This window comes from Ciconia boyciana, chromosome 19 (assembly GCF_034638445.1).
Source record: "Ciconia boyciana chromosome 19, ASM3463844v1, whole genome shotgun sequence".
NCBI classification, from domain to species: domain Eukaryota; kingdom Metazoa; phylum Chordata; class Aves; order Ciconiiformes; family Ciconiidae; genus Ciconia; species Ciconia boyciana.
Window position 1 is genome coordinate 7,375,608 of NC_132952.1, and position 20,049 is coordinate 7,395,656.

The 20,049-nt window shown below is 35.0% G+C and overlaps 1 protein-coding gene across 3 annotated transcripts in view; it reads left to right on the forward strand.

The window, feature by feature from the left end:
* Positions 1-20,049, forward strand: part of PRKCZ (protein kinase C zeta) — a 72,086-nt gene that overhangs the window by 38,591 nt on the left and 13,446 nt on the right. For all 3 annotated transcript variants that reach the window (XM_072883778.1, XM_072883777.1, XM_072883779.1), the window contains 11 exons: positions 740-871; positions 2,112-2,193; positions 2,899-2,951; positions 4,968-5,156; positions 8,181-8,278; positions 12,655-12,741; positions 13,453-13,588; positions 14,970-15,057; positions 15,788-15,907; positions 16,857-16,936; positions 17,526-17,615. In XM_072883778.1, coding sequence (XP_072739879.1) covers positions 740-871; positions 2,112-2,193; positions 2,899-2,951; positions 4,968-5,156; positions 8,181-8,278; positions 12,655-12,741; positions 13,453-13,588; positions 14,970-15,057; positions 15,788-15,907; positions 16,857-16,936; positions 17,526-17,615 — 1,155 coding nt within the window. The remainder of the gene's footprint in view (positions 1-739; positions 872-2,111; positions 2,194-2,898; positions 2,952-4,967; positions 5,157-8,180; positions 8,279-12,654; positions 12,742-13,452; positions 13,589-14,969; positions 15,058-15,787; positions 15,908-16,856; positions 16,937-17,525; positions 17,616-20,049) is intronic.

Here is a 20,049-nt window from a genome sequence, read left to right on the forward strand (position 1 = left end):
ACCACAGCACACATACGCTGGAAAAATTATTTAAAGACCTGCCCTGTTAAAGTCAGCAGTAGAATGTCTGGCTTCTTAATTTGTCCTCATTTTGATTTAATTTATTCAGATGCCATTTTGTTGCATGGTCATAATTGAAACAAAAATGGAACAAAAAATGGCCATATATTTTCGATCCTAAATAGTGCAACATACAGAGGTTTTACACATCAGACTTGGTAGATGAGTTTTAATTATGCAAAGTTTCTACTGATGTTCTGCCACTGTTAAAGTATATAGTTGCAAATATAGAACATTCTTCATACTTTAACTTGTCTTTTCTAACATTTTGTGCCAGTGTTCTCCAAAGCAGTAGGTTTGGGTGCTTTTTATGTGTAATTGTGTAGTACAAGTTCCTGTCAGTTTTGTTTGGGTAATGTCTGCCAGAACCTGAAATTCAAAATATACTTATTCTCTAAGAATGATTTGCTAATGTTAGCCTGTCATGTGTTTCATATGCTTGAGATATTTGTTTTCTTAACATTCATTAAAAAAGGACTGCATTTGGCTGAAATCTAAGTATGAAGTGTAACCTTCAGCTATTAGGGAAACCCTGGATATTCTAAAAGAACTATTATTGAACATTTATTAGGAAGTGACTAGGATGGGTTCTTGTAGGGTGGATTCTTGCTGCTAGATAACTACTCACCTACAGAAAGGAATTGATAACTAAATTGATAATATGCATTCTGGCTTTTAGAGAGCGTATTGTGGCCAGTGCAGTGAAAGGATATGGGGTCTCGGAAGGCAAGGCTACAAGTGTATCAACTGCAAATTGTTGGTCCATAAACGTTGTCATATACTTGTTCCACTGACCTGCAAAAGGCATATGGTAAGTTTGCATTCTGTATAAAGCTAAGATGTTTCATGGTGTGCTGTGTTGCTGTGTCTAGATGTGCATCTGAAGTAATTAAATGCTGCGCATGGTTGTAGATTTATAATACTTGGTGGTATCTGGTTTTTAGTTTCTGAAATATCTATGGAGGACAAGCTGCTGGATTGTGAGCAGTAGCGACAAAGTGAGAAAAGCAAACTTGTGATACGACTTCAGTGTGAGCAAGCTTGAGTTTCACTTCTCCAGTAGACCTATTGTATTTTACAGATAGATAAAGAGTTGTCATTGAAAATCCTAGCATGTGTTCCTCTTAGCCTATGGGAATGTTTTAAGAACTAAGGCACTAGTGTGGTTTTTGCACTATCGCTTGCAAAAAGGCTTGTTGCTTTCATGTTCTTGCCATCTGAGTTTCTCCAGTACTGTTCTCATCCTCTCCATTCCCCTCATGTAATCCCAGTGGCAAGTCTAGTGTCTTTCCTAGGCTTCAAACATTAATCTGTATCCCTGAATTTTAGCCCTTCCCCATACTCATCACAGACTACAACCAGTATCTCACCGGTTGTTGCATCATGTTGTCTCTAACTCAAAACTTAAACTAGTATTTTTCTTTATTGGTATTGTATATGGTTTGCCTTGACATTACTAGATTCTTGGCTGATTTATTTATGCATGTTGCTATACCTACTGGAATAGTCCTACATGTCTCATGAGTTGTGAATGAGAGCAGGGTCCAAATGTACTATAAAACTCTTTGGTATTGTCATCTCTACCAATTTACGCAATACCCTTGCATAATGAGTAACAATTCATGTGTTTTAAACAGGAAAAGAATATGCCAGTCCTCTAAATTGAGTGTGTAACATCATGCTGGAGTGTTTCCTTTGTTGCAGTTCCATGTGAAACAGACTCGGAAGTCTTAAATAGAATTAACGTTTGAACTTTGCAGTGAAATATACTTATCTTACTTTTAGAAGACAGCTAAACATGTGTTGCAGTTGCAGAGAACAGTTGACATAGCATTTAGGCTTTTGGTAGGCTGGCTTTTTAATGCATTACAAAATGTTAACATTTGGAAATACTTTCTACAAAATCCAGTTTTCATTCAGAAGGATACAGATGTAAGGTTCTCATTGTATTGTAGTTATGTGGCAACATATATGGCAACATTAACATACTCACTTAAAAGGGACTGCATAAACTGATGTCTTTTTCCTGTCTAACTTATGTGTTTTGCAAGGATTCGGTCATGCCTTCCCAGGAACCTCAGTTAGATGACAAAAATGATGAAGTTGACCTCCCTTCAGAAGAAACTGATGGAAGTGAGTACTTTAAGTTGGAACTGATGTGTTTCCCCCTTTGGAGGCCCAGTTTCTACTCTATCTGTTTGGGGTTTTTTTTAAGTTTACTTTGGATTAGCTCTAGTTTAGTCCCATGGACTAAATGCGCATTAGGGACTCAATTACAGTAAATGTACTTCTGAAGCATATCATCTGGTTTGATTTCATTCGAAATTCATATGCTCTGAAACCATTCCAGAATGTGAAGTTAAGCACAGAGCAATTGGCAACAACAGATTTACTTGAAAACAAACAGAAAACCTGCACTTGAGATCCAAATTATGATGCTCATAGAAGTGCTCCTCAGACTTTAAGTATTTCTTAATTTTGTGTGATTTGGAGTACTCTTTCTAGGTTAATTTTTTGATGGTTTAACCTGTCACGTTTTAAGGGCCCATTTATCATACCTATTCTCCAAAATGACTCTGGCCTTTGTCAGATACTATTATGAGCTCAAAGGTTCATTGGTGAATCTCTTTGTCTCAAAGTTGGTTGTTTCTGCAGTGCCCTTAGGATCTGCTGTCAGGATTACAAGAATAAAGTGGAAAAACTTGATCAACTGTCCCGTAGTATTTAAAGCAGACTCCTGACCCTAAGCTACTAAATCATCTTTCCATTTATAAATTTTAAAAATTATTTCTAATGAAGGCCTTAATAGCCACACTACTTGCTTGGTTTTTTTTCCAGTTCCCTACATTCCTTCAAACCGGAAACATGACAACATTAAAGATGACTCTGAGGTATGTTTTAAAAATACGTTTGTAATTCACATTTACACACTCTTAATCATACAACTTTTTATAAAATAGCTAATTATTTTTCATATTTTTTTCCTGCTACCTTATAAAGAAAGAAGTCTGTGTTTTCTTTCTGAAAATAGATTTTTTTAAAGCTTTTTTGTTGGATTTTTTTCAGATTTCATCTGTATACAACTCTTGTTATCCCAATCATGATGTGAGAGAGACTTTTTTCTTTTATTTTTCTGCCCTCCATTCATGTTGGAACCACTGTGATTTAGCAGAGGGTTTGACTTACTGGTCCTTGTGACAAACAGTAGCTTTGACTTTGTCTTGTCTGCTCTCTCTCATGGATGTATACCCTTTATCACCCTCAGGCTACCTCTACAGACTATCATTATGAAAGTTGGTTCAGTCTGATACTACATTAACTATCCAGCTCTCTGAGATGTTTCATATAAATAATACCTAATAATTTATAGACAGCTCCTGTGGAAATACAAGTAGAATAACATACACTTAAGCTCTGTTTTTCAGCTCTTTTGTAGATGGTTTGACACAATCTCTGCATGCCAAGAATGTTATTCCCTTAAAGCAGTTTGAAAAATCACAATACGCTTTAATTCTAAAGGGCTTCGAGACATTTCTTTTAAAAATGCTTCCGGCATATTTAATAAATAGGATGCACTCTGCACAACACTAGCAGTTAGTTTGATATCCCACTTTTAACAAGCCTGCACCTCTTTTCCTCGACCTCCACTACAATACTTGTCGCTACCATTATTTCACACTTGAGTAGTTCCTGCTCTTGCGTAAGTGACTGCCTTATTTTTGGTCACGTGTCTTTAGATTTGATCTCAGATTTGGAGGTAGAAGGGTATCAATTTAAAACACGTCGGAGAATTTTAATTGCTATCTAGAATTGCTGACTTCTGCTGTGGTTAGTGTTCAGGTAAATACTGTTTATGTTTAAATTTTGATAGGTGCTGTTTGCTCAACTGTCCTGAATTATGCTGCTCTGATTTTCCCACCTTGCTTTTGAGCTTTACTGAAATAATTGAAGGTATCCTACAGAGAGGAAGTAGCATTCTGGGAGCTTTGTTGACTAGAATCTTTAAGCTCAGAGCAATCTCTTCTAATAGCAGTCAATCCTAGATCAAGATTCTTTATATAAATACTTTCCATAGTTCAGCAGAATGCTGATCTGTCTACAAGTACAGTAGTATGAGGTCAGATAAAAATAGGCCACAAAGTATGTCAAAGCATTGTATATATTGGTAAGACATGAAATGTCAAAGTACATGCTGCATTTGTCTAGTTTAGCTGCTTGATCTTCAGTCTCACATGGTCACATCTCATTCCAGCAAACAGTCAAGATAAAATTTTATCTTTTTAAATAATGAATTTTAAAATAACATTCTTCATAGTGGAATACTTCATGCAAGTTCTCACATTTGAGAAATTGGCATCTGCTTCTGTATGTTCCCAGGCATGTATTAGAAGTCTTCATTTTCATTAAAACTGTGGTGAGCTTGATACAGACAGCTGTTGCCTAAACTGAAACCAAGACAGGTACATTCATTAGCAAACCCTTGTTTCCGTATCCGTCCTCTTCTTTTTGGAGAGCGTTTATTAATTTGTATTACAATATCTGTTAGAATATGAAAGATGCTCTTCACTTAGTGCAAAGGATAATTCTATATAGCCTGTGGTTCAAGAATTTGAATAAAACCTCATTTCGCAAGGCATTGCCTTCTGTTTTCCAGTAGGGAATATTTAAATGATTCCTTGAATGAACTCCTGCCTTGAAAAACACAGTAACTTTTAGTAAGAGCAAAACCAGTACCAACCAAACATTTCTAAACAAATGTGTTATAATCAGCCATTCAGATCTGTGTGCCTGTGACAATGGCAAGCAAACTCAGCAAATTCTGTCCAGTGGGTAGAGACCTCTTTGCTTTAATACTTACTTGTTATGAAAATGTCTTCTGTTTCTAGCATCTGTTTCTTTTTATACAGGATATCAAACCAGTCATTGATGGAATGGATGGAATTAAGATTTCTCAGGGGCTTGGACTACAGGACTTTGATTTAATCAGAGTTATCGGACGTGGAAGTTATGCCAAAGTTCTTTTAGTTCGGTTAAAAAAGAATGATCAAATTTATGCTATGAAAGTAGTGAAAAAAGAATTGGTCCATGATGATGAGGTAAAAGTCTGTGTTAATTGCATTCTGTTACACATTGTGAAAACATAGTATGCCTTAACAAAAAACATTCAACTGAGAAAGCAGCTAAGGTTTTAGACAACATTTCTGTAATAGAAGTTTTACTGACTTTTGAACTCATTTGTCATCAACTGTCTGCATGAAGCACCAAGATTAAATCGGAGAGAAATGTCCCTTATTTTAATTACAACTAACAATTATTAATAATCTTAGTAGAACGCATGTGAAAAATATTCCAACCTGAATGTGCTAATCTCTAAGTGATGAGAGAAATAGGGTGGAATTTGGGCACTCAATTTTGAAAGGAAACAAAGATGTGTTCCAAGGCAAATGAATGTAGGTGCAAAATATTGTCTGTATTTCAGAATAGGAGCTGAAACTTCTTACAATCACAATTATAGAGCTTGTGTGCAAGTGACACAGTACTGTGGAATATTTTTTTCCATGGGTTTAAAAAACTTATGCTACTACCATTTGAGGTCACTATGGTTTAACTGGCGTGTAAAAAAAAAAAAAATTCTGTCTGCCACAGAAATCAGTGCTGCATTTCTTGATTATTTTCAAAATCCTCTTGAAATTTTTTTAATACAGGATCTCAATTGCACAAGTTTGGGGGGAAGAAAAAAAAACCCCAACCCTTCATCTTTTTCCTATAATATTCACACTTCTTGAAAGGTATAGATTTTATATCCATTCCATTTTTTTGTAAATGTGATGAACCAATCACAGCAAGCAAGGAAGGCAGATTTGAACCACCTTACAAGGCCATTAGACTGGAACCTGCCATGTTAAGTGATGGAGAACAGGGGGTAGGGTAACTGGAATGCATGTGGTCAGACCACAGCCCTGATAAAACAACTGAGACCTGACGGAAGGATAACTAGTGTTGTCAGGCTACCAGTGTTATTGGAATGCTGCAGTGTGACACGCTCATGCAGGAGAGGCAGTGTGTATGACAGGATATGTAAAGTATGACACCATTAAATATTTGAAAAGTAAAGTAGTACTGTGTCATCCTTGTGGGTGACACAGTCCTCCCAGACTCTAATAAAATAAAAATACGAAAGAGGTGGACAATGAGTCCCACCTCATAGGGAATTTCTTATATAGCTGTTCTTACAATAGAAAGTGAATTTTTCAAATAGAATGCAATTCTTAAGCTGATGATGTTATATTAATTTTATACTGTTGGGAAGACTGGATTTCTTGAAAGTAGGATGTTGTAAAAAAAGTACATTGTTTTAAGTGCTGTTTGTGTTGGTAGTTTCAATGAGTTTCTCTGGCTGCCATTTGTCATTATTTCAGTGGCTAGGGTTAGGAGAGTAAAGTTGTAAACTTCTAAAATACTTTGGCTTGCTCATTTATTTGTTTCTTTTTATGAACGAAGATTAGACTGTTGTGTGGTTTATTTAATGTTTCCTTTTTAACATGTGTTTTGCCAAGAAGGGAGAAGCTAAAGAAGAGTATTATTTAATGAGTTATGCAGTTGTTCCTGAGAATCAGGGGTAGATGAGAAAAGTCTGTCTTGAATAGTGGCTCTCATAGATATTTACATGCAAGATTGAGCTAATTGGTTTTTCTTTTCTATAAGATAGGCTGTATAATGAAATTCTGGGAATTGATAGGAAATTCACTGAATTCTGTGAATGTGTGAGAGATTGCAAGGAATGGAAATTTCACCTAGTAAGTCTTCCATGGAGAAAGAGTATTAATTACATAGCAAGTATCAGTATGTTTAAATCAGCCAGCGCTTTCCAGGTAATGGTTGATATTGGAGAGGAGTAAAGATTCTCTTCTAAATGAGATTGAAGCAAATCAAATACCTGGGCTTCCTGCCGTTAAATTTTTCTAAGCTTAATCTTGTTAACAGTATTGCACTAGTATAATACTGATGCATTAATACAAGTACAGAAGTGCATTAATGAAGGGGTTAAAGACTCTTAAAGGGAAGCTCATTCAGTAAAAACAAAAAGAAGTGGACATGTTTATTGTTTTATTCAAAATTGGATTTTTGGCTCATGTTTGGACCCAGGTTTAGCCTTCCAAGGTGTTATATCTTCAGGAGTGTTGGAACACAAAACCCAACAGATTTATTCAATTTGATGGTGACATTTCTTGATTTCCTTTAGGACTTCAGTTTCACTAACTGTCCTTGACAGGAAGGCCTGGTTTCTCAGTATCTGCCTTTGTTGTCTCCGGATTTGGTTGGAAAGCTGGAATTATCTGTTGGAGAATTTCTAGAACAATTACATTTCTAGTTTGTTGGCAGGGTACTGAGTGCTTGCAGGGTGGAACATGATCGGTGTATTGCATGAAGGGTGAATATCTACTGCTAAAACCAGTTGTCCGTAAGGTTTAAATTTTGTATGGTTATATGAAAAATGATTAAATGCTTTGTTACGGATCTGAATTTTGCAGTACTATGCTAGTATCAATCAAATTTTGATAGGTTTTTATTATATGGTATTGCACTGGGTATTCAGGACTTCTCCCTGTTGAAGTATTGAAGGTAGTCTGTGATACTTTTAAGAATTATTTTGGTTGGACAAACTGATCAGGTTTTGGAAGTTTCATTGAATTAATTTTGAGTTTCAGATGGGAAAATGAAGTTGAGTTTATTTGAACCTTTTAAAAACTGGAGATTCACATTCCTTGTGTTACTGGCATGAGTTGCTTCAGCAGCCTTAGGATCATTTATCTAAGATAATTGAATTTATTTCTATGAAGCAGTATGAGCAGTGTATCAAATATTGCAGATGTATGATATTTTTAAATGGCTTAAATTTTGTGCAGACCTTTCTAAATGGTTAAGAAACTTCTGAATATATAATTGAATTAAAATGTTTTATAACTTCCTCCAGCTTTTAGGGGGTTTTGTCTTTCTGAAGAACATGTGTAACAATGATGGTATATGTAAGGGAGCATAGATGTTCACAATTTCTTTTCTGGGAATACCCACAGTGGTTGTCCAGCAGGAGTTCTGATTGTTCAATTACTCTATTTCAGGATATTGATTGGGTACAGACAGAGAAACATGTGTTTGAACAGGCATCCAGTAACCCATTCCTAGTTGGTTTACATTCATGCTTTCAAACAACAAGTCGGTAAGAAAGATCTGAAATTATTTTGTTTTGAAAATCTTGATCATTGTACTAACTGCTTCTCATAAAGCAAACATAACCACTGCCATCACATAGTCAGTAACTTTTGGAAGGAAGCATTAGTATCGTCAGGGATTCACTACCACGGATACAGCCAGTTCTAGTGGGGTAGCTTAACCAGTGTGGTGTGGAGGAAGGGGCAAGGTTTTCCAGGTCCAGATCTGAAGGGAGAAGATGAATGAGGAGTAACAACTGTGCACTGTCTTCCTTAGCACAGGTCGTGTGGCTTCAGGAATAGGAGGATGGTAGCAGGGTAAAACAGAGCTTTGAAAGAGATAGTTTATCCTACCTGATTGTACTGAGGAGGGCCAAATCAGGTCTCAGAGGGCCACACTGTAGTTCTCTGTTCTTCAAAATAGTGTCAGAGTTGGGCTGCTCAGTAATAACAGTTTTTAATAACTTAAAAACCTATATGTGTATGAAGTATTTTTTACCTATATGAAGCTTATGAGCACTTAGCACATCTTGATGAGGTATGTGATTTCATTTGAAAAAGTGCTTAATAAACTCTTAGCTACTTCGAAATACTAGTTTTTTGTCCTTGTGTGCACAAGCTGAAGTGGATTATTTGCTGCTTATTTTGCAATTGGAATATCAAGAAAATCAAGGGGAACTTTTATGCCCATGCTTATGTATGCCACTAGGGAATTTGGATGTGTGGGGGTTTTGTGGTTTGTTGGGGGCTTTTTTGTTTTCACAGGCACACATTCACTGTTACACTTTTATAATGCCTAGTGCCATATGTATTGTAGTCAGAAGATAAAAGTCGTTCTATCTGGCTTACGTGAATGGCATGCAGTGTCAAGTGCAAACAGTTTTAGGAAGTTTTCATGGATTATCTAGTCACTTATCCTTAAGAATAATCACTAGTTCATTACAATGTGTAGTATTGATTTTTAAAATACAAATACTGTACCATTTCTTCAGTCCCCAAACTTTCAACCCCTTAATAGTTATAGTCGTAGGAAATAGCATTTTCTTAGCAGGGAAAACATAGCTAAGATAAAGAAGCTGTATGAAGAGTGTTCTGAAGGTATGTGGACTAGGGATTATTTTGGAGCAGGGAGAAAGAATTATCTGCAAAGGTGACTGAGGATTTGACCAAAAGAAATTTGTCTTGCAGACAGAAAAAAAAATTCTTTAGACAACTAACAAACTGTTGTGAAAGGCCCTTTAAGTTAAACCAACATTCACAAACACCTTCTCACCAAATACTAAATAGTATTGAACATCTAATATAAAAATTCAAGTGGTCAGGCAGGGCGAAGTATTGAGAATGAGGTTTCTTTATAAATACTAGAGACAAGAAAAAGGCTGAAGTCAGCAAGAGAGAGATCCTTTGCATGCCACTTTGGTAGTTAGGCTGGCATAGTTGAGGAGCAGAAATAGAAAAAAAAAAAAAAGGTGAACATAGTCAAAGCTTTCTGTATTCCTGTTGTATCTTTAGGAGTCCTATTTTTCCAGACTAGTTTCTCCTTGCAGTGAAATGATAGTTTTTTTGTTTATAACTTCAGCCAGTTGCCATGGCTATAGCCATAATGTCATGAATTCACAGTTTGGTTATAGCTGTAATGTTATACAATTACAATTATGACCACATTACAGGAACAAAGAGAAGCACGAAACTGATTTCAAGTGAATAAAATCATCAACATCAGATTGTGTTAGCTGGCCCAGAGAAAACAAGTTCTAATATGAGGACAGTTTGAAACTTTCTCCCCCTATTAGTACACTAACACACAAAGGAACATATTTTTTAAATAGGATCTTAAATATTTTTTAAGATAAGACGTGTACTTAAGGATGCTGACTGATGCTAAATGTAGCTGTTTACATTGTTTCAGATACTAGTGATGCTTGTTTTATTAGTGTGAAAAATAAAAAAGTGCCTTGGGCTTGCCCAGAATTGCCAGATAAGTGTCTTCCAAGGATGGCAACAATCTGAAACCTCCATCCTGCAAAACCATTGGTGTTTGGGTAAATCCTTCTAAAACCAGCAAGGACTACCAGTATTCACATGCTTCCATGCTTGAACATGACTTGACACAAGCAACTTTACATCGCAGATTCTGAATGGTGATAAAGCATTGGAAGCTTCTAAATAGGATAAGAAAGTTGGAAACAGAAAATATCAGGAATGCTATAATAAAATACTCATGGCATTGTTATCTGTTTATTCTTTACTTAATTTTAGTTTAGTGTTTATATTCTTGTGGGGAGGCCAGTGAAAGACTTGCGAGGTGGGTTGTGTCCAATAATTTTTCCTGGTTTACCTTTTAAGTTTTTAACACTTAAGTGTTTCAAATGAAGAATCCTTTGCAAAGGGAAAAAAAAATAATCTTTAATTGTTACCAGTTAGAACAGTCTTCAGAGACTGGAGCATGTGTTTTCCAAATGGAATGTTTTCCAGTGTGTGAATATATGGAAAGGAGGCTTCAACTCATGGAAAATTAGGTGTATAAAGAAATACTGCCTCCTGGGACAGCCGCAACCTTCCTAAGAAAATCTTGCTCAGCATGTTTCTGTCCTGTAGGTCTCTCTGACCTTGGCAGCATTGCCTGGATCATATTTTCCCAAGGATGAAACCTTTCCTGCAAACTGTAATACAAGTCTTTATATGGCTGATTCCATGTATATTTCTTTCCCCTACTGACTTTTTTCTCTTGTTTGTTTTGAGAAGACTGTTTCAAAAACTTGTTCTACAGAGGAACTAATAAGCCTTGATGCTGCAGCCTTTCTGTGCCCAAATCTTCCATTTAGTGAATATTCTGTGTAGAGAGTAACAGAAGTGGGTCCATTACACTTCCTTTTAATTCACCTTTTTGTGCAGATAAAGGTCTTGGCAAAGTCAAGGGAGGGTGGGATTTCATTATTTGTCCTGCTAGCTCACTAAATTTAGTTTTCATATCTGATAAATAATGGACGTATGTGAATTGAGTCTCTCAGTCCTCAAATTCTTTAGTCTCAGTCTGTCTACACAAATAAAACAGAACTTTTTTTTTCTTCTGGGAATGACAGTATGTTTCTTAACAGTGTATCAGGAAGAGTTCAGTGATGATCATATGGTTAATAGAAATGATTTTGTATGTGTATATTAGTAGTATGCTAGATCATGTAACTTGAATTGGAAAAAAGATTATTGTGTACATCTTTTTGGAAGTAAATTTGGGTTACATTCCTCTAAGTGAGTCTTATGTCATCTTCCTTTCAATGGATCTGTTTGAGCTTTTCAGGAACTGAACCAGCACAAACAGCAAGCTTCATAGTTATATATTTAATTAATATCACAAATTGTACAAAACATTGATCTCTGTGATATTACCAGATACTCATTAATTATTGTTAACGATGAAGTAATTTTTAAAAGATGGTGACCTTTTAGTGGCAGAACTATATCAAAAATACAAATGAGCATTTTCAGATTTTGCCCATGCAGAAACCTTGTTGACTTAGGTGTATATAAACTACATTTCATGTACAAAGCTCTTCAGATTTGATGCTGCAGCTTGGCTATTAAAGAACAACAATATTTAGACAAGCAGAGTAACAGTTTAATTATTACATCAGAGTAAATCTGTGTCAGATTTAATAAGAAAGGTTTGAATTTAAATTGATACCTCTTTTTAAAGTATTTTTTAATCTTAAAACCTTTATTTTAAATAATCAGCATTTGTTTCAGGCAGGCTTTTTTTTTTAGTCAATCAGATGTTATTCAAAGCAGTGCACTCACTGAGAAAAGTGGAATTTTGTACTGTGGATTTTTGTTCCATAAAAGTCAAAAGAATCAGCATCTCTGAATAAGAGCTAGTCATGTAACTATGTTGTTCTTATGTCTTTTTAAAATGAATTACAATGTTACCTTTTTGGGATAAACTTTCATTTTTGCCATGTGTCATCTTCTAGCATACTTCCATGATTTTGCTACTATTTCTAAGTAATTTTTAAAGAAGTCTATATTTCATTATATGCTTAGGGGTTTTTTTTCCCGTCTGTCACGGAGTACCTCATTATATTAGGGAAATGCTGTTGTCTTCTGTACTGTTTAAATAGTGCTGCAGGTTTCACACCAAATAGTAGCCTGTTGTATGCAGCTGCCTCTCCTTTACATTTAGTCTGGCATTTAAGTAAAGGATGTGATCCTACGTAATATGGATCAAATAAGTACTCTCTTTTTTTTTCTCTTAAATAGTTTCTGTAACTGTAAGAAATCTAGAAGTCTAATTCAAGAGTGGAAGTGAAAATGGCTCAAATTGGAAGGATAAGAATAGTTTTTCTTGAGAGTTTCCTTGGAATCCATTAATTGTATTATATACTTTCAGATTGTTTCTTGTCATAGAGTATGTAAATGGGGGAGATCTTATGTTTCATATGCAACGGCAAAGAAAACTTCCTGAAGAACATGCAAGGTATTTTACTAACACAGTTATAGTGGGGTTTTTTTTGTGTTGTAGTTGTTTAACATTGTATGAAATGCTTTCCAAACTTTATTCCATAAAAGAATATGAATAGCAGAGAAAGAACGAAAGGTTGATTCTGGAGTTTAGAATGGACTGCCCTGGGAAGAAATGTTAACTTTACTTTTTTTAAAGGATATGTATTTTTTTTAAAGAAGGCAAGCATTTGATAAGTAATAACAGTTTTTCCTATTTACTTTTGTTTATTGCTTCATGTTTAGATAATGCTGCTTTGATCTGTTGATAGAAGATGTAACTATTCTACTCATTTTGTCTTCTGTTGAATTAATATAGTGTTGGTAGGAGAAGACAAAATCTATTTTGTGTGGCTTTGCACTATATGAAGTCTCATCATAACTCTTTATAAACTGAAAATACAGATCTTCTATGTCATACTTGGAATTTTCAGAAAAAAAATCTGTAGGATAAAGAATAAATATTTTCTTAATTAGTAGAATGAAAAAAATTTCCCATATTTAATTCTAAGGAATGGTTTTACAATATGAGATCAGTGTCCTTATGAACAAGTGTAGCTGCTTTTTGGTATACGGTTGATAGAGGAACGCTGACTGTCAAGTGATATTTTAAAAACAGATCTTTTTAATTGCACTAGCTTTTGTACAATCTTAATGTTAATATTAATTTCCTCCTTTTTAATTTCAGGTTTTATGCTGCTGAAATTTGTATTGCTCTAAACTTCCTACATGAAAGAGGCATAATCTACAGAGATTTAAAACTAGACAATGTTCTTTTAGATGCAGAGGGTCATATCAAACTAACAGATTATGGCATGTGCAAGGTGGGATTTTTCTTACCTTTCTTTTGTCACTTTGTTCAGTAGTATATCTCTCGGGTTATGCTTTTAAGTCCAATACTGCATCTAGTGATATTAAGAGACAACTGAGAAAAGTTACCCTTATCTTAACGCTAGTGTTGCTGCGCCCAGAATTTGGTTGTGGAATAGGAACTTTATTCTGAAAAATGACTGAAGAATAGAACCACATTTGTAATTTTTTCCTTTGTGTATTTCAAGAAGTTTGGCCTGTTGGCCAAGTTCATTTCTTTCAATTTCTTTTCAATTTAAGTTTTCCTATGTGACCCAAGTTAGAAGATTTATCTTTAAGACAAGTATGTTTTTAAAAGGGTCTTTTCCCTCTCTTAGTAACTGTGCTCCTGTGAGTACGAATTGCATTCATCATTCTCTGTGGCTGGACTGTACAGATTATTAACCAACAGGGGCTCTCTAGTATCTCAGTTCTTAGGCTGCAATCTTTGGCACCGAGGTGCAATTTAGAGAGCATCGCTTTCAAAACACCTGGTAAAGTGTAACATGTACTTAATGTGATGCAGAGGAAAGTAAGAAAACATCAATAGAAAATACGAGTATAGAAAATACTAAATTTAAAACTTATGTGTGTAAAGCTGGAATGCCGGACGTGACTGAAGTGGTTGTAATCTGACAAGAATTCTGCTGTCCCCTTAGAGCTGTTGATCTGACCTCAACTCTCCTTGTTATTGCCACACTGTTTCTGGCTAGTATGTGAAATGGAATTAGAGTCCACTCTATTTCTTGGTGAGAATAAGTTTCTGAAGCCAAAATTGCAACCGGCATTGTGTTAGTATTATACACTCAATCCTTGGACTTTTAAAAACTAACTTTTATGTAGCATATTTTGAAACATGGTTAAGGCATGTTATGGTGATGTAATGAAGAAAGCTTGTCTCATTCCCTCCATAGAATAACTATTGCACCAATTTCTAAGAATGCTAGACTAGAATGTTTCTCCACTGTCAAAGTGCACGGGTTGTGGGGCTTCACTTGGAATGCAGCAGTTACGTAAAAGTTTGATTCTTTCATTTCTAAAAATAGAAGGTTTTTTCCCAATGTCTATTTGAAAAGGATTTCCAAATTGCTTTTGATCTGAAATTTTTCAAAATATCTGTAAACAGTAAGCAAAATGTTGTTACAAATGTTTTGTGACTCAGTTTTAATCAATTTGCTGAAGATAAGCTGTAAAGCCAGCTTTGAGCACTATGAATATTTATTTTGCTCTTAACATTGCCTTTTTTGAAAGGAAGGTCTTTAGATTCCTAAGTAACTTGGCTTTGTAAGTCTAATTAAGGAAAATTCCTGGAAAAGGAGGTCAGCTTTTAATTTATGAAATGATTTATGCATGTAGGAAGGTTTGGGCCCTGGTGACACTACAAGCACTTTCTGTGGGACACCAAATTATATTGCACCAGAGATCCTCAGAGGAGAAGAATATGGTAAGCTGTGACTAAACAATTTGTAGTTATAATCAATCACAAAGCAAAACTCTAGTTGTAGGTTGGTTCAAATACAATTATTTTTAATTTCCACATTTTTGTGCCATTATATGTTGAGAAAATTGAAGGCATATTGTACAGTTTAATTTTTTCTGAAATGATAAAGTTTTTTCTCTTGTAATGACTCATTTCAGCTTCTTTTAAGTCATACTTTCCCTGAAAGCTAACTATTAAATCATAGTGTAGCAAAACCAAGTCCACTCCTTGAAGAACTTGACATCCCAGCTACTATTGTCCTCAGATAAGGCTATAACAAGTTATTGCTCATGTGGAAGTCAAAAGTATAATAGTCTTTTTAACCAGTGTTGTTGTTTGTGAACTGATCTGATCAATAGGTTGAATCTGTCATTTAGTTATAAGATACTATAATGTTCACCTTCTTATAAAAAAAAAATCTGAAAATTTTCAGCTTAAGTACACTGAATTTTCATTGAAGCACTGCTGTCTGGCAGTCACCTACAAACTCTGGTACAGGTTACCTTTGTAATCCCAATTCAGAAAACTCTCTCAAGTCTCATCCAGTGATAGTGTAAGTCATGACGTCTGTGGCTTCAGTGAAAGTAGAGAACTTCAGTACTTTGTAGAACCGGGCCATTAATCTTCATTTATATGACAGATAACACCTAAATTCAAGGAGTCCTGGCTGAAAATCTGCTCTGAATATTTACAGGGTTCAGTGTGGACTGGTGGGCTCTCGGTGTGTTGATGTTTGAAATGATGGCAGGAAGGTCTCCATTTGATATTATTACTGACAATCCAGACATGAACACTGAAGATTACCTCTTCCAAGGTATAGTCATTTTGATTTTTTTTTTTCTTTCTTGGGAGAGAAATAATGAAAATTAGCAGTTCCAGTAGCACAGTTAGGTTTTCCTTTTCCATTGTTATCCCGTAACTGCCTGTACATCTACTGTAAAGGGCCCCAATATTTCCAGTTCTTCATCCCAGGAATTTATTTTGTTGAACAGAGATAAAATGGTCTGGAATTAGGAAGCCTTCTTCAGACAAAATATTTTCTAAACATGTCCACAGTTCAGAAATAACAGACAAATTGTATGGAGTGGTATCTTTGTTAGAAGGCAGTCTACAGGTCAAAAACGAATTTTAAAATTCAGTGCTACATGTGAGGATAGGAGTATCTTTCTTGACAGAAACATATCAACCTGTAGTTTTGCTCCAGATAACTTCTAAATATTTTTTTTAGCTCTGAAATTAATATAACTTTGTTTTTTATGGTTTTACTCCTCAGGAATAGTGATGCATGAATTTCTCTAAACAAAAGTAGTAATACTTGCCATATTTATTACAATAGAAACTCTGTAACAGTTTGGGGAATTGCAAAGGTGCCTACTTGCTAACATGCAGAACCATTCTTTAAACTAGTTACTGCAATTATGTAACAGAATCTGCCATGGTTGTCTTGATGAACCTAATAATAAATCAATTACTGTTTAAAATCACACTTTTCCATATACTGAGGACACAGTTTTATTCCCTGTTTATACTACAAGCAATAGAAAAAGATAATGAAGCTAACATTTCTTTTGGGAAATCTTGAAATGTCAGTATAACAGTGCCTTGAATTACTGTAGCTCCTTTTGTTTGTTTTATTTCAAACAATTACCATATCTTCCCATTTTCCAGATGGTAACATATTTAAATAATATAGTGTTTGTATTGAAATCATGGTCAATGTCATAAAACCAAAAACAATATTGCTGTTTTTAAACCTGTAACAGTTATTCTTGAGAAGCCAATCCGGATTCCAAGGTTTCTTTCTGTCAAGGCTTCCCATGTGTTAAAAGGATTTTTAAACAAGGTAAATAACATTCTCTTATTTTTAGCATCTAAGATCTGGAAGTCAGAGCTTCCTGTTGAAAGCAATACTGTTAAGAAGTTAATCTGCTTACCATTAAGAAAAATCTATAAAACCTTGGTATCCTGTATATTAAAAAAACCCACTTGTTAGTTGCTAATTTACTGAGGGAATCCCACAGCACAGACTTGATTTAAAAGCCTGCACCTAGTGGAAAAAAATAACTATAGGCTTGTTTATAAACTCTTTTCTGTAATACTTACCACTCATTTAATTAACCTGATTGAAATCTGTAGAACAATCATCATTTTTAATGGAGAAAAGAAGGCTATGAATTATACATTACTAAATAAATCTAGATTTGGTTTTTTATTTTAAGAAGTTGTAAAATGTTTTTTAAAAATGAAATTTCAAACAAACTTCATTTAAAAAAAGAAAAAAGAATGAAAATCCCTTGATAGCCATAATATGTGTATCTTAGCAGCAGTTTGCATAGTACCAGGGAATGCTGGAGTCATGTATGTGGGCTTTTGACAAACATGGGCTGTAACTGGCTTAGAGTATGTAACATGAGTTTCTGTGTTTTCCACAGGATCCCAAAGAAAGGCTTGGTTGTCAGCCGCAGACAGGATTTTCTGATATCAAGTCTCATACATTTTTCCGCAGCATAGACTGGGATCTGGTAAAAATAATTACTTCTGTTTATATGTGTTCAAAAGGAATAGGTTCTTTTAGTTTATTAATTGTGTGTATATGTAACAGCCCTATTAAAAACAGTGGAATTCAATTCCATAAATGTAAAAGATACTTTGCTTTCTCCAGGTGACATAACCTAACGGAAACAAGCTTTACTTCGTAACCAAAAATCTGGCTTGCTTCCAAACTCTAAAATGGTTATAACTTGTGGGTATCATTTCTAAAACATATGATGAGTTTTAGGGAACATTTTAAAAAACATAGTAAAGTATTGGTGGAACCATTTATTCCTTGGTTTCTATTTGTAGATTCTGCAAACTCATGCACTGCGTTCTGCTGCTATAAAATTTACCCAGTGTACACACAACGTGTATGCAATTGTAGTGTGAAGGACTGCATGGATTTCCAGTACCAGAATTCAGTGCCTTACTATTCTGGGTGGTCATTTCATATAGTCCTATTAGCAAACACTTCAAGCTCCATTGAAGACGACTAGCAAAGACAGCCTATTGGAATGCTATTCCAGTACTTCATTTCTCTTGTTGGTTAGAAACCTTTCTGCCTTGACAGGAAGGTTAGTAGGTGATTAACACAGCCAACAGACCGGGTAAAGTGTCATGACACCAGTTTAGATACAACCATGGAGGATGAGGTCCTTCAGATAAATGAAGCATTTGTAGTCTACTTGCAGTACGTTAAAAAAAAAAGACTGAATTTACAAATTATATGATTTTTAAAAATCAGTGAAATTATTCAGGTAGGTAACAGGGTTTAGTAACATGAGTAGGTGTGGGTAGGACCAGGGTCCTTTTTTTTCTTTATAGGATGTGGCTTGAAAGCAGTGTCGTTATTTAAAATGATTCTCTGATTATTACTTTCAGGTTTTCTTTATTGCTGCTGGTGTGAGGGAAGTTTTTAGTTCATGGTGGAGTAGATGACTTGCATTTCAGTGGTTTTGCAGGCATAAAATTTTATTGAAATTGGAGTTTTTTAAAAGCTTCTGTTACTTGGTAATTGTGCCTACTTCTGTCTTCATCATAGAAAACCATCACAGAAATGACATTGTTATGTTTATTGACACTTCAGCAATGAAACAATTAAGTCAGGAACACTGCCTTATCAGCATTACAGTTTTTTAATACCTAGTTGAACAGTGGAAAAATATGCACATAATATTTTCATAGTCCTAGGAAGTCTACAGGAAACAGGCAGGCAGCAGTGCCTGTAATAACATGAAAGAGGTTCAGAGGAGAGACAACTGCATGATTACATTTGTACTTTGAAGCCTGCTGTTCAGACCTTCATTGCTAACATTCTTCAGAGAGGACATGCACTACGTAAGGAGCCAGTGTTTTAAAATACCTGGTGTCTACACAATCATTCATATAACGAAGGCTGTCTTTAATTTTGTCAGGCATCCCTTGTTTTGTATTCTCACTTAAGCCTAAGTGTTATTTTTCATTATGTTAGCTACCTAGTGGTGCTATTATGCAACTTGCTTGAGTTTGTGGTAGAGCATAAGCGTCATGTACTCTGCAGGGTTTCTGTTCTGTTTTGCAGAGGTTTTTGAGAGAGAGGGAAAGAGAGAAGGCTGTTGGATTTGTGGTGTTTATTTGTATAAGAAACTCTTAATTGCAGTTGGTGGTACTTGGTCAACATTTATGCTGATTTGAATTTTGATTTTTTACCTATTTTTTTGGCTGAAAGCTTTGATATTAAACATCTAGTTAAAAAAAATAATGGAAAGATTTAAATGGTTGTCTGTGCTGTTTTGTGATATGATTAGGAAAGTGCTGGTCAGGAGGGTCTAAAATGTCAGATAAATTGGAAGCTAAATTTCTAATAAGAGTGTTGGGAAATATATTCAGGAGAAAATGACAAAATATTTGGAAAGCTTTTTTAATTATTAGAATTTTCTTTGAAATGCAGGTGATGAGTAGAAAAGATTTAGACTTAAAAGCATTTCCAAATCTTTTCAAGTTGAAACACAAGGAAACAAGAGTCTAATGCTGACTAAAATTTTTTTCTCTGTGAAGCTTGAGTTAAATGGAAAAAGTAATCATGTAAAGTGAACACATATACCGTAAACATTTTTTTTCCCTAGCGTTAGTCATCTGAGTTGTGTGTGGCACAGCTAAGAACATTTTAGATTACTCACTCTGCATATAGGATGGCTTAACAGCTTTCAGGGAAGTACCAAGACAACCTTTTTTTGATTGTTTCAGTACACGAAGTCTATTCTTATCCTAGTGCCTGTTTTTATGGTATTTATCCATTATGTGCTGAAAAAAGAACTGCAAAGCCATGGCTACTGTTAGCTGTGTACAGAAGCAGTAAGGTTTTTTTCTAGAGCTGTACCAACATATTTTTTCATTCCTTTTCTCAAGTTAAAGGCTACAAGTTCCCTATATGGTTTATTT